General features: G+C 43.5%; 1 protein-coding gene across 2 annotated transcripts in view; it reads right to left on the bottom strand.

The window, feature by feature from the left end:
• Nucleotides 1-10,207, bottom strand: part of CMIP (c-Maf inducing protein) — a 164,023-nt gene extending 153,816 nt beyond the window's left edge. For both annotated transcript variants that reach the window (XM_035120939.3, XM_088672030.1), the window contains exon 1: nucleotides 8,997-10,207. In XM_035120939.3, the coding sequence (XP_034976830.1) occupies nucleotides 8,997-9,293 (297 nt within the window). In that variant the 5' untranslated portion in view covers nucleotides 9,294-10,207. The remainder of the gene's footprint in view (nucleotides 1-8,996) is intronic.
• Between the last annotated feature and the right edge of the window lie 5,272 nt (nucleotides 10,208-15,479).

The raw sequence follows: 15,479 nt of genomic DNA, 5'->3' as shown, positions 1-15,479 counted from the left end.
TCCTCGTGCTTGCTAATTCAGTCAATGTGAATTGCTAACATCACCATTCTTTAGAGTTCAACCTCCCTCCCTGAGGCTCCCAGTGATTACTAAATCACTGGGGTGTGTGTGAGCACATGCACACGAAGGCACCAAATGTCTTATCTTTTACCCAAAGAGCAACCTCGCTCTTGGCTTTTTAAGTCACAGACGCACAGGGTCACTGTAGAATAAATGAACGCTTCACACAAAAACAAAGAGCTTCAACTATGTGTAAAGAGGGCTCGGGAAATCATTGCTGGTGGGAGAACAGAGATTATAAGCCTGTCTTCCTTTTCATCTGCGGGGTGGTAGAAGGTATGCATCACTCAACGCTGCCTCAATTGGACACTAGATGATTTCCATTCTCACCACTCAATCACTCACAATATGAGGAGTCACAGTAGAGAATGTGAATCAACACCATTGAAAGGAGTCTATATAGTGTCTCTTCTGCTGTAGCTCATTCAGCAGTTAAAATCCTCCATATATCCAGCACACATGAACCAGCCTTTAGCTGCCATTCACAAAGTGATGAGTTCATCAAGTGACCTCCATACCTGTGTGAACCAGCCCTAGCTCAGTAGCCACAGAACACATGCTTTGCATGCAGAAGGTCCCAGGTGCAACTCCTGACATCTCCAGGTTTTGTTTCTATGGATTAGATAGCAAGTGATGGAAAAGAACCCGGCCAGAGATCCTGAAGAGCTGCTGCCAGTATTAGCCAGGCATGGCCAAACTTGGCCCTCCAGCTGTTTTGGGACTACAACTCCCATCATCCCTAGCTAACAGGACTGGTGGTCAGGGATGATGGGGATTGTAGTCCCAAAACAGCTGGAGGGCCAAGTTTGGCCATGCCTGGCTAGATGAACAAACTGTGTGCCTTGCTCTAAGGCAGCATCCTATATTTCAACATTTACAACAGTGGTAGGAAACCTTCTTCAGCCTGAGGGCCACATTCCCTTCAGGCAACATTCCAGGAGCCAAATGCCAGTGCTAGGAGGAGTCAGATGGAAAGGTAGGTGGAACACTTAATGTAATCCAGGCATCCCCAAACTTCGGCCCTCCAGATGTTTTGGACTACAATTCCCATGATCCCTGACAATTTCCCCTGTTAGCTAGTCCAAAACATCTGGAGGGCCGCAGTTTGGGGATGCCTGATGTAATCCATGAATTTTCCCTCTATACAGCAGGCACACACAAACCCTTTCTATTCTCCATCCAGGCAGGAAAACAGGCACTATCAGAGTTCAAGAACACATTCCTGCCAGGCACTCAAGGAGGGCGAGAACCAGGGCCAGTGAGGGGTGTGAACTGGGGGGGGAAGAGTCCTGAGGGCCAGATCCAGAGGTCCGGAGGTCTGCAATCAGCCCCCCCACCCCCACCCAGACTGAGGTTCCCCATCCCTGCTTTACAAGCAGAGTACAATACATGAATGTTTCTATCAAACTGGTAAAAGAGACCACTTGACTTGGCCATTTTCATTTCACAGCAGTGGGGATTTAAAGCTACTAAGCTGGGCACAGGAATAACATAGTAAAAGCAAAGGAAAGAAAGAAGAAACAGAAGTATGTAAAGAATCTAAAAATATCAAAGAAGGGGCAAATCGGGGAGCAATACCGTAAATCTCTGGAATCCTAGTGACGCTGCTACCTGGCCTGTTACTGGAATATAATCTACACGGATCTGAAAATAAATGTTGGCAACTTCCAATGAAAATGAGACAATTTTACCAATTAAATAGAAGGGAAATAAAGATTAGTGTACATATCTGACACCCTTTCTTGGAATCTTCATGCTTTGTCTCTGAGACACAGACTCTATAGCACAGGTTAACTCTACTGAATGAATGAGCAAATATAAAGGTGATACCGGGTGTGGGTTTTCTTTTACAGATTTGTGTGCAACACACCCTGCTCATATGTACCAAGAATTCCTGAAGTCTGAGCTGGCTTCCTAGATGCAGGAGCTAACCGCTGCATCAAATGTCTGAACCAGGCTTTCAGGTTCTGATCCTTGGGAATATTTGGCTTTTAAAAATGCATCTCTACACTTGTGAGGGCTAGGAAATGGTTTCAAAAAATCTAAACTGGAAGCTTTCTATTTGCAATTGCCGGACCGAAAAGTACCTTGGGTAGAGAAAGCCTACTGCCATCCCCTCATTAAGTGCAGACTCAAAAATGAAAATATTAGGCAGCAAGGCAGAAGCAGGAGTATTTGCATGAAGTTTTTATTAATTTTGTTGTATTTTAGTTTATTAGTTTGCTACATTGGTTGAGGTGCTGCTGCTGCAAGGAATATGAACACTATAGCATGTGCACGAATGCCGTAATGGATTTTAGAAATAAACAAATACTTAAGACTCCTCTGGTGTTTGCTTTATAAACTTCATCTGGCCCAGAGGAGAAAATTTGTCTATGTCCCTGAGCAACCAGTTATACAGAAAACAAAAGTTTGTAAATATTAAATTGTTCTATTGGGACATTAGGCAGTGGAGCCAATAAAAAAAACACAACATGTTTCTGCTCATTGGCACAAAATGAATTTATTATTATGAATTATCTTCCTGCATGACAGAAAAGCAACCCACCCAGGAGTCGTGCATGCCTTGCAAACCTGCATCTTGTTTGAAGTGTCTTGCACAATGAGAAAAAACAGATAATAATGCAGATCAGGAGAACACACACTATAATAATTTATATCCCATGCCGATAACCACATTCTGAAAAACCAGTTCTCATGGAATAGTTGAACGGGCTATTCACTAAATCAGTGGCAAAACTATGATGGGTTCTAACAGAAGTTATCTGTATCCAATACAGTCATATCTCATGTTACGGACGCTTCAGGTTATGTGTTTTCGGGTTGTGGACCATAGGAAACCTGGAAGTACCGGAATGTGTTACTTCCGGGTTTCGCCGCTCACGTATGCGCAGAAGCACCAAATCGTGCCGGCGCCTGTGCAGACGTGGCGCTTCAGGATGCGAACGATCCAGGTTGCGGACTTACCTCCATCACAGATTATGTCCGCAACCCAAGGTTCCACTGTATACAATTTCCTACAATGGTACCTCTACATACGAATAACTCTACTTACGAATGTTTCTACTTACGAACGGAGCTCCGTCCGCCATCTTGGATGCGGTTTAGATAGGATTTTTTCCTACTTACAAATTTTTAGATAGGGTTGCTTCGACTTACGCTTTTTTTCTCCCAATGCATTCCTGTGGGATTCGACTTACAAATTTTTTCGACTTATGAATGTGCGCTCGGAACGCATTAAATTCGTAAGTAGAGGTACCACTGTATATGAAATACTGGATACAGGTAGTTTTAGGCCAGCCTTCCCTAACCTGCTACCCTGCATATGTTTTGGACTATAACTCCCATCAGCCCCATGGGAGTTGTAGTCCATAACATTTGCAGAGCACCAGCTTAGGAAAGTCAGGCCATTGGGTCCATCTAGCAAAACAACCTCTAATAATGACTACAGCAATTCAGGATTCTCCCCATTGAACTGGAGATACCAGGGATGGAACTACAAATCTTCTGCATGCAAAGCATGCACTCTACCACTGAGTGATGGCCCCGCTGTGTAGCGCTATATTTTCTGTGTCATTCACCCAATACAAAGAAAAATATTCTGGTAACTAATGTACATGGATGTAAATGTATTAATTCTCCGTCATGGATGTGGGTCAGAGTGGGAGGGGAAAGAGGTGGCTAGTATCCATCAAAACAGTTTGGATAGTCAACATCACTTTCAACTGAAATAGGTATGGCATGGGAAAATATATTGGAAGGAAGCAAACAGTCCAACAGATAACCCTGAAAGACAAGAAAGAACAAAATCTAAAAAGTTGCTAGTTTATTGCCTGTGTTTGTTGAGAGCTGGGTGCACCTCAGAGGTAATTGCACAGCTTCCAAGAGGCCTCTGGTTGGCCTCTGTGGGGAACAGGATGGAGAACTATACAGTGGAACCTCGGGTTACGTACCGTCCTCCAACGCTTCGGGTAACAAGCTCTGATAACTCAGAAGTAAATGCCCCTAGTTGCGAACTTTGCCCTGGGATGCGAGCGGAAGTCGCGCAGGAGCGGCGCAATAGCAGCAAGAGGGGGCTGCTAGCGAAAGCACGCCTCATGTTAAGAACTGTTTCGGCTTAAGAACGGACCTCCGGAACGAATTAAGTTCATAACCGGATGTACCACTGTATAGGCCCCTTCTCAAGAGTCACCTTAAGAAATTTCTGTCTAACAAGTCATTGTTAAGAAGAGGCACCTAATCTGGCCATCTCCTGTTAACAGGCCTACTGTCTTTTTAATGCTGTACGTTGATGTAATGCTTTTGCATCCAAAAGATCGTGCAGTGAACATTTTAGTTTCAATACACTGTCATGGACCTGTCAGGGCCCACACCCTGCAAGGGGCCTCACTGCCGATCCCAGGGCCTCCTACCCAGCTTCTTCTCACCATGCAGTGGAGGTAGAAGACACCCTCACACCCCATTTGCCTGACACTCACCTTCTGGGTGGTTCTGCTGGCTGGACAAGCAAAGAGGCAGAAATGACATGAGTGAGGAAGATGAGCGTCCAGTAAGGGCATCTTACCTAAGGTCCCCACCCCCAAACCTGGAACCTCTAATACTGGAAGTGAACCAAACCAAGAGAAAAGAACTTGGGAATACAAGCTGTGAGGACATCAGCAGCTGGAAAAATGGAAAACACTGGTCACTCTTGACTGACTAGGAATAGATGGACCAGGCATTGCAGGGAGTTGGGACTACCCACTGGCAATCCCCAGCAGCTGGTATTCTGCTGCAAAATGCCTCTGACACTGGAGGAAGAACATAGCCATAGTGGCTAACCTTTGTGAATTTGTCTATTTTCCTTTTAAAGCCATACAAGCTAGTGGCCATCTATATCTCTTGTGGGAGAAAATTCCACAGTTTAACCATGCATGGTATGAAGATGATCAATATTAAGACTGCTTCCATCCTGCTTCAACCAGCATTTGTGCGCTTTAAACAAAAATAACATTTGTGCGCTTTAAACAAAAATAAAAATCCTGAAAAAAAACATTTTAAGAACTTCTTCAGACAGTCTGTGGGCTGCCACTGAATTTTTAATTTTACTTTTTAAGGAGGAGGGGGAAAAGTTCTACCAACCTGAGTTGAGCTGGGACCAGAAATGCCCAGAGAATGATGGGACACGATCATGTGCTGTTCCTCACAGGGGAAAAAAAAGATTGTCCCCATACTTACATGAGGGCAGCCATCTTGTGCCCCCCCCCCCCCGGCAAATGATGTCCCTGTGAGGAACAGCATGGTCCCACTTCTAGCAACTCCAAGCTGTAATGTCAGGGGGTGGGGAGCATTTTTATTTTAAAAAAAAACAGGTGTCAGAGGATTCACAGTTGTGCAGATTCAACAGCAGACCATGTTCTGATTCACAAATGAAATCAATGGCTACAGATCAGGTGAGTTCACTGCTGAATTGTCTCCCACACAAATTACTGGGATCGAGTAATATGAAGCCATTGGACTGGCCAGGTCTGGAATAAATATTACGAGTTTGGCCTTTCCCCCTCTCCTGGTCAAGTTCTGCCCACTATAGCTTTAGCCAAGGCAATTCACTGCATGCACCCTGGGTTGCATCCTACCTCAGATCCAGACTCATGCAGGGCATGTCTAAGGCCCGGGACAGGAGTCTCCACTTGGTTGGGAGGCACAGGGCATTCTTGGCATGACAGCATAAGTCCAGCAGGCTCCTAACGGAGGGCCTCAACCAACTTAACCCTCCAAGACCCGGGACAAGTGTACCTAACTGCCCTTGACTCTGCATGGGCCTGCCCACATCTGCTTCCTGGCATGACTGATTTTGGCCTTGGCCTGGCCCTATTTCTTATTAAATCTTATTAAAATGATGCCCAATGTTATAGGTGCTGGAATGGCTGACAAAATGGCAGTAAACAATGACATCACCCACAGCTGCTTATTTGCCATGACATTAAATCAGGAAATGTATTCAAGAAACATCTTATCCATGCTCCATCTCTAGACCTAGAACAGGGCTGGGGGACTTGTGGCCCTCCTCCCATCAACCAGCTATCAGGGATGATGGAAACTGTAGTCCAAAAACATCCGGAGTGACATAAGATTTCCCACCCAACTTAAAATTATGGGGTTATTTCGAAGTCAGTTGTACTCAAGAGTAAGTTAACTCCATTGGGTCTACTCCAAGTAGGACTAGCATTCCATATAATCCAGAAATTTGGGAGGGGGCTTGCAGGCCATCCAGTCCGTGTGCTTTATGCCATAGTAAAACTATTACTATGTAATAGTAATAACTATTTATATACCACCTGTTGGTCTTAATAACATAATAAGAAGCCTGTGGGATCATGCCACCAGCCCATTCTAGCCCAGCTTCCTGTTCTCACACCAACCCACCAGATGCCCACAAGCAGGACCCCAAGAACTGGTTTTAATATGCCCCCCTCCAAAGCAGCATGCAACCATAACAAAGCATTTTGTGTAAAAAAAGGGGGGGAGCTTAGAGGTTTTGACAACTAAGTGGTATAAAAATACTGCGAAATAAATGTAAAGACCTGTCACACAACCACCAAGAGAAAGAAGTCTTCCGAAAAAATCATGGAAGGAAAATTCAAAATCATGTTTCAATGTCAAGAGAAACCAAGGCCTGCACAGATGTTCTACACTGTATACAAAACTGGGGAGTGGGAGAAATAAACAAAGCTTTGATAAAGCAACCAATGTGAATTCACCCATGTTTGCAGTTCTACGTTGTAAACATGTCAAAGGTCACTACAATTTGATAAGCTTGTGTCATTTACACGTGGTGCCAGCTTGTCATTTAAAAAATATCTTTACATTCAACTGGTAGGGGTCACAATCCTCAAACTGGGTTTCAACTTGAACTGAAGATGGGCTGTAACCATATTTTGTAGGCAGAGAAAAAAATGGATGGGGGAAAAACACACAGATGGAAGGGAAAGGGTGACATGGGACACAGACTGCGACACACACAGTAAAGGTAAAAACAACAAGGAGAAAATGAGGACTGCATCTATGCACACTTGCTTAGGAGGAAGCCAATTGATTTTTAGGAGACTCCAGGGCTGTAAAAGTGGCTTTCATACTGCATGTGCGAGTCAGAAGTGGAAATGAAAAGCCAGTGTGACTGTAGTGGCTAGAGTGCTAGGCCTAGGAAGACCCAGGGTCACTTTTCCACTCAGCCACAAAGCTCACTGGGACTGCCTACACATTGTACATTTAAAGCACATTACTTCCCCCAAAGAATCCTGGGAGCTGTGGTTTAAGGGTGCTGGGGGGCTGTAACTCTGATACACGGCAGCTCCCTTCGTGACCTACCACCAGTCACTGTCTCTCGGCCTAACCTACCTCACAGGGTTGTTGTGAGCATAAAATAGGGAGGGAACCATGTGCATCACCTAGAGCTCCTTGGAGGGAAGGTGGGCAAAATAATAATAATATTTTTTTAAAAGTAGTAATAATAAAGAAAAGTTGAATGGCATGGATTTACAATGTTGGCTTAGCTGTATGGAATATGCACCAAAATTTTTACATTACTTACAATCTACAGCATGCCATGTTATAAAAATGGGAAAGGGCTTCTTGGACTCACAGTTAGGCAAGCTTTGTTCTAATGAATGGGAGAGGCTCCATTCTTCCATTCATCTCAATGGAGCATGTGCAGCAGAAGGAAGTTTTGGAGGCGAAATGCACCTTTCTGTTGTAGTTTCTCTTCCTTTTCCTGACTAATCCTCAATGAAAGATGGGGGAGAGGGAGGGAGGTGGTGATTTAAATTCCTGCGCTATATCCATAATGGGGATGGGTCGGAGACAGAATACACACAAGGCCTAGAACCAAAGCCAAGGCCCAAATCACTTTTACCACTCATCATAAAAGCACAGCAACATTACAAAAGTCCTATCAATCCATTCAAACTATACTACGCCTTTGCACATTCAATACATTATCTTCAGCTGCCACTGCTACTCATATTTATCTGGGAGTAAGTCCCATTGAAAATAATGAGGCTTACGTATAAACAGACATATAAAGGCTTGCGGTTCTCCTCTACAGGTTATTTGTTTGGTTTTCAAGTCAACTTTTAATTTCACATCACAGTTCTAAACCAATGCACACTTTATTATTTCAAAGGTTAAGACCTTAAAAAAGAAAAATAGATGCAGTACTTTGGGGGGGGGGGCGGTAGATCAAAAACACAACCTCCCACCATGAGATGTTACTTTGGGCTAATTCTCATTAACAAATATGCTCAGGAAAAAGAGAGCCATTAAAAGACAAGACCTCATCAACCTACAGTAACATCAGATATCCCAGTTGCTCAAGGGCAGGAAGAGTTCTGTAAGATTTTATTTTATTAACTTGGCCTAAGGTAGAAACAATCTTCAGCTAAGTGCTGCCTCTTATGTTTTGGTCTTTAGATAAGATCAGACAGATTTCTGCATGCATATGCACTCGCAGATTTTTAATTTTTGCATTATTTTAAAAATTCGGCGTGCAATATACAAAAACAGAATTTAAAAAGAAAAAAAACTGCATTATTATTTTCAGATTCCCACATTTACAAGCCCCATGGACAGATAGCCAAAACCACTTAGAGCAGCTTCCTAACCAAGGCTGCATGGCAACGTTTCCTCTATAAAAGAAAGGTTTGCACAACCTTCCGATACACAACCCAATAATCATTCGTGTGGGTGGGTGGACATCCGTTGCTACCATTTTCGCCTGGCACCACATCTCTGGCTTGTATTTAGGGGGTTAGAACGAAGTCGACGCTTCAATATCGAGATTGTGAATACGGTACACACAGACAGAGATCCCTCCCTTCCCAGAAAGGAGGGAATCCTATTCTTTTAAAGCAGGGGGGAGGGGGAGCTCTCACATAGGAGGAGAGAAACGTGTTACTTACTGTTGCTGACGTGAGGCTGTTATCCGCCAGGGTCAAGTGATGAGGTTCCCACCTCCTCAAAAATTTGGAGGTGAGGATCTTGCTGAGGAATGTCCGGGGGTGCCTGATGACACAAACCTGGATATCTCCTTCTTGAAGCAGTTTATATCTCATCCCACTGCAGTGGACGCCTCGCCTGCACAGCGCGGCCCCCATTTTATTCCCTTCCGTTGCAGACATTTCGCCCAGCAAAGGCTTGCTCTCCTCGATCTGTCTATGGTCGCTTCCTCCACCACCGCAGCTGCTACTGAAATCCATCACAGCTTAAGAGGGAGACGGTCCGCTCGGCTTCTTTATTTTATTATTATTATTATTACCCTCGGGGGTATTTTTTGGCTCCCCACCCCTCCCCACCACTCGCTTGCTTGCTCTCCCCCCCACCTCCTCCCCCGAAATCGTCCAGGAAATTTAAAAACGTAGAAAAACACACACACATATACAAAATCCAGGGGTTTTTCTCCCCCCTACAAAAGAGCAAGAGAGAGGAGGAGGGGAGAGAAAAGCAACACCCCCCTTTAAAACACACACACACACACCACCAAACAAACCCAATAGACAGACGCAAAGAGGAAGCGACCAGAGGGGAGAGAAATCCTTATTGGAAACTTCAAAAATTAAAGCTTCTTTCTTTCCTTGCGTCGCTGTTGCTGCCGCTTTGATCCTCGCCTCCCTTTTCTGTTTTCTGACTGTGGTCTGTGGGGCTGCGGGGGTGGGGAAGGGGGTGGCGGAGGATCTTGTTGCTCAGTTTCCCAAATCCATGCTGGAAAGGAAAGGTCGATCCCGACGCACAGGAAGCCGGAGACAAAAGGCAGGCTTCATCCAAAAGGCAGGCGAGGAGAGGGAGGGTGTGGGAATCCTCTTTTGTGCGAGTGGACGCAGCGGAAGGGAGGCGCGGGGGGGGGGGAGAGAAATGGGGGAAAGGTTTCTTTCTCCCCGGCTCCTTCCTTGTTCTTGCCGTGCACGTCTGAACGGGCTCCACAGACGCGCGTTGCGGGGGACGGAGGGAAGAGCTGGCTGGGCGCGCGTCGGGATAGACGGGTGGATGGGTGCGCGTGGTGTAGGAAAGGGAGGAAGGCGCGTGGAGCCGCCGCCGCCTCTTCCTCCTCCTCCTCGCCGCCGCCTCTCCTGCAGCTGGGCAAGGAAGAGACACGAGCTTCGCTGAAAGATTGTTGCGGGAGCAGCTCCGGAGCCTCGCCTGATTGGTCCCCTCGGTCATGTGCGGCCCGCTCTGACGTCAATGCCAGCTGGAAGAGCCGCTTTGCAGGGCTGCTTCTCTCTCTCTCTCTCTCAAGGCAGACTGTGGGCGAAAGGGGGGTCAGCGCCGCGGGGGTGCGCGGAAGCTCTGTGGCACGCGCGCCGCAAAGTGTGTGGGGCGGGGGGTTCAGCTCAGGGGCATAGATGGAGAACATTGCTCTGGGAGGAAAAAAAGGAAGGCGCGGCGGGGGGGAAGGGGTATAATGAATCGTGGTCTTCTTCTTTTCTTTATTATTGTTGTTAAATCATAATAAAATGTAAATTATAATTAATAAAAGAAGAAGATATCTCACCTTGTTTGGGAGGGTGCTTTTTAATGTGAGTTTCTTTTCTTTTTTTTACTGTTGTAATAATCAGCTTGATTGTTTGAATGGAAAGGTGGGTTTTAAATATTTTATATGAAATCAGCAAGCATTATTATCAGTCATATTATTAATCACTATAACTATTGGCCATATTAAATGCTAGTCCTACTCAGAATAGACCCACTGAAGTTCACTAAACGTGACTAACTTAGGTTCATTATTTCAGCAGGTCTACTTGGAGTAGGACTTAGCTGAATGCAACCCATTAGTACTAATAGTGGTACTACTACCAGTACTACTACTATTTATTACCCTTTTTTTTACTTAAGAGCACAAGGCAGTTTAAAAAATAATACAATACCAAATAAGCTCCATGTAAAAATCAAAATGTTATATTTTATACCCTGCCTTTTGTAGAAAGCACACAAGGCAGCTTACATTAATCTAATGTAATACCAAATAAATATGTAAAATAATAATTATTATTATCTCCCACATTTTTGCAAAAATATACATGGCAGCTTACATAAAATAAATAGAATTCCAAATTCATGTCATGTTGGATTTTAAAATATCATTTAAGTTTTCTTTTTTTAAAAAACCAACCTAAAACAAATGCAGACTAACAAGCAAAACTAAGGTTGTATACACACCAAGGTGTTAATGCAAACATGGATAATACAGATCCACTGTCCAATATGGTTTAAATTTGGGGTGGGTAACCTGTGAGCCTCCAGGTGTTGTTAGACTACAACTCCCATCATCCTCAACTATTGGCCATGCTAGAAGGGGCTGATGGGAATTGGAATCCAACAGCATTTGGGGTACCAGAGGTTCCCCAACTCTGATTTACATGTTATAGTCAAAACAAATTCAGAACTCTTCATGGGAACTATTTTTAGGACATGACAACTCATTACAACTTCCCCTTTTTAAAGGAAAAAAAGCACGAAGACAATGAAAGCTGTTAACATACTGATGTTAGCATAAATGAAGAGCAGTGCATATAAATATCACAGCTGCCAAATTTGACTTGAATTTTGCTCAATCATTTTGCTACTGATCAATTTTATGAAATAACTAGCTGGCCCTGCCACACATTGCTGTGGCTCAGTCTGTTAAATGGAGCCTCAGAGTCCCCCTTCAGACTCCCCTCACCTTCAGAGTCCCCCTGTTTTACGTGTGTTATGTTTACACAGGCACATCCCTGTGACTCCCCCCACCCTGTCCTGACCCATGACCTATCCCGCCCCTCCCCCATCCCCCACCTAAGCAAGCCCCCACCTCCACTCAGCCTAGTCTGGAAAACAGTCTAGTCTGCAAAGCCAAGCCAAGATACTGTGGAGAGAGAAGCTTTCGTAGGTGCAGTACCAGTGTAGCTGTCGCTAGAGGGTGCTGTTGTGCAATCTCTCCTGTGCTCCCAGCATGCACTTTCATATGATTTGTGAGTTCTGAAACACTGGGTTTTGGGGTTTTTACCTGGCGTAGGTGACAAATCTGTCTTTGAAAACGGTATGGGGTCACTCGGGTAGTCACATTTGACTTTACGTCCAAATTTCAACGCTATCGGTCAAGCGGTTTTGTTGCACATTGGAGACGAAGGAACATACCCAGTTTACATATATATATATATACATATATATATATACGTATATATATATATATATATATATATATATATATATATATATATATATATATATATATACGTATATATATAGACGTATATATATATATATATATATATATATATATATATATATATATATACGTATTTCCAAAACTTAACATGTTTCCACGGAAAAGGATGTAGTGGGGGGGGGGATGTTTTGGCAAGAATGATTGTCAATTCATACCAGCCTTCTACAACCTGTTGCCCTCTGATGTGTTTCTTTAGACTTGGTCAGAGTGGTGGAAGTTGTAGCCTAGCAACATTTAGAGGACGTCATGTTTTCTACCTGTGACCTAGTTACTTTGGGTTGAGAAAATGCTCACCTGAGACAGTTTAGACATCTGTGTGGGTTTGCTGAAATGCAGTAACCACGCAAAAATCCCAGCCTCACAAGCTGATTTTCTTACATTTTGCATCAGGGTATGTCACAACCATTGCAGAAAAAGGCATAGGAAGCCGGTATCTGTGGTGAGCCTTTTGACCACTGTTCTTCCTCTAAATGTTGCCTTACTGAAATACTGGAAACAAAAATACCACTCAACGTGTGTAACTCATCTTCCAGCCATGTGCGACCCTGTCACCTCTTGATTTGGTAAATTAAAATATTTTTACTATCTTTTGTATTGATTTCAGAATAATATAAACTGTATTACACAAAGAAAAAGGAGAGGAGGAAGAAAACAAAAACCCAGTAGGAGCTACAGGAATGATGGATGGCACAAATCAGATGTCGTATTTTGTAATAAAATAGTAATAATTACTCAAGCATTCCAGATTTTACAGGATTCCAGTGTAAGTTGCTGTTGTAAGTGCTGTTTGTTCATGTACAAAATAAAATTTAACCAATTACATAATAAATATCCAGTGTAGCTGTGCCTAGCAATGTTCAAAGATGGAGTGTAACTTTTTCCAAAATAGAAATATTCAAAATGTTCTTGTACCAAATCATAAGGCCCAAGTCATGAATTTCCCACCATGTTTTTATGATGGATAAGGATGCAGCAACCAAGAAAAATATTACTAAATATTTTAATATTACCATATTATTATAGGAGGGCAAGAAGGGGAAATGATTGAATTGACTCCTTAACAATTGCAACAATTTCTTTGGAAACCAGGGACCAAAATTATTTTGTATACTAAATTTGTGTTGATATCACTTAAGCACATGACTGGAAAATTTGGAAAACATCTGAATGCATGACCCAACTCCATGTAGTGGGGGAAGAAGAAGAAAAACACATGTTTGAACTGTTTGTGTAAAAATTGGAGTTTATGTTGTAAAAAATGGGGATCAGCCACTGTGTCTACAAGTCAGTGTGCAACCTCCAGCTTAATGGGAACTGAAGATATGGGGAGGTAAATTCTGCGTGTGGGGAAGCCCTTCTCTCTTCACCTGCAAACTTCTTTTCCCGTTAAAACCAGACCACCAACACCACCCACTTACGATCTAAGTGAGCTGGGCCACTTCTGCATTTAACCACAGAGAAATGTCGCTGTCACTTTTGGCTTTGGTTCTTAACTTGCTGAAAATGTATTCTGCATTGCCGGTTACATGCTGGGGTGGAATTCTGACTAAAGAATAAGGCTGGTCCCTCACATATAATACAAGGCACCCAACACCTTACAAAATATGGCTTCTTGAGAGTCCATGCCAAAAGGTGAGCCAAAGGAACATGGAACAGAAAATCTGGTGCATTCTGTAGCACACCAATAGATCCCAATAGCTTAAGAGCATTTCAGAAGGTTTGATTCCAATCAAAACAAAATCTTTGGATGAAGGAGGAGGAAGTGGTGGGGCTGGATGGTTTATTTAAGTTATTCAGAGTTTGCAGACTCTTAGGTCAAAGCCAGAAGGATAATAAAGTACTGTACTTCACACTCCCATAAGCCCTCTTGACTAATGGAGACTCCTGCGATCAACCCTTTCAAGGCAATTGTGGTTGAGCCTTTCCACCCTTTGTGCTTGGCCTTTAGTGCCTGTTTCCTCCTTCCAACAGGAAGTCCTATGGCATCTTCCTTGCAAGGCGATGGTACGGGTGTTTTCGTTACTAGACGCAGGTTCTGCTATGTGCACATACCTTAATTGGTTTCCAAGAGATGGTTCATTTGTATAGTGAGCTGGCAAAGTCCATTATTTCCTATGGAGAAAATGCCAAGGCGTTCCTGTCCATCTAATGCTCGCTCTCTGACTGCGCTTCCCAAGATTGCACTAGGTTGGAGAATCTTTCCAGGTGCTGAAAAACTGCTCACTGATTTGTGTTCAGATACCCAAATCAGAAACCTTTGTAGTGATTCAATTGTGTATTGGGGGGTGGGGGGTTTGTGTTATGCTGTAAATAAAATTCCAATAATTTTTTTTTTTAAAGAAACTTTTGTAGTGATAATAGGGTAGAAATCCTTTACGTGCAGAAAACTGAAGTTTTGTATGCATAGCATAGCAGAACCTTTGTGTATTTGTTTTAGGGTACTTCCAGATGACATTCCTATCTGGTTTTCTCTGTGTGCATGTTTGGTGCATTCGCTTCCACATATATTCCCATTCTTTCAGCCATAACATTCATTGCAGTGGGCGGAGCTTGATGGAATGTATCTGGGTGGTTTGGGGCTCCCTACCTGCCAGCTTCTTCTCTCAATCACTCCTACCTTTAAAAAGGAAAAAAAATCCAGGTACTCTGCAATAATACATGTTACCAACATGGTTTCACATCAGGCAAGTTAGAAGTGACCCGCCAGGTAGAGTGGAGCCACTACGATAGCTTCATGGCAACTGGGTCACTGGTGGAATCTACATACATATAAAAAAAGCGCTGTGAAAATGCTTTTTAAAAAAAGTTTTGAAAAATATATTGAGTTTGCCATAGCTCACCGTCACCATCTAGTGTCACATTAGTATATTGCACTTTACAACACACTTTAAAAGCTTTTATTAGCAGCTGTATAGCTGAATCCACTGTTACTTACCAGTACACTGGGGAGGTTAACATGGTGCATAGGGCTCTTTTTCAGGGTTCTCTAGTCGCCTGAAGCCATTAGCACTGGCTCCTTTGACACATTTTAAAGACAGATCACTACTGAGAGTACAGTTCCTGGCCCAGGTCCAAAAAGCCCAAAGTGCATCGTGTAATTTAAGGACAGGCTTGGGGCAGGTCCCAGAAGAGGCAGAGGGAAACTGAAGGATATTATAAAACAAAGGTAACCAAAATGGTGCCC

This window comes from Zootoca vivipara, chromosome 6, assembly GCF_965207765.1.
Source record: "Zootoca vivipara chromosome 6, rZooViv2.hap1.1, whole genome shotgun sequence".
Lineage (NCBI taxonomy): Eukaryota > Metazoa > Chordata > Lepidosauria > Squamata > Lacertidae > Zootoca > Zootoca vivipara.
This window is presented reverse-complemented; position numbering and strand designations above follow the sequence as displayed.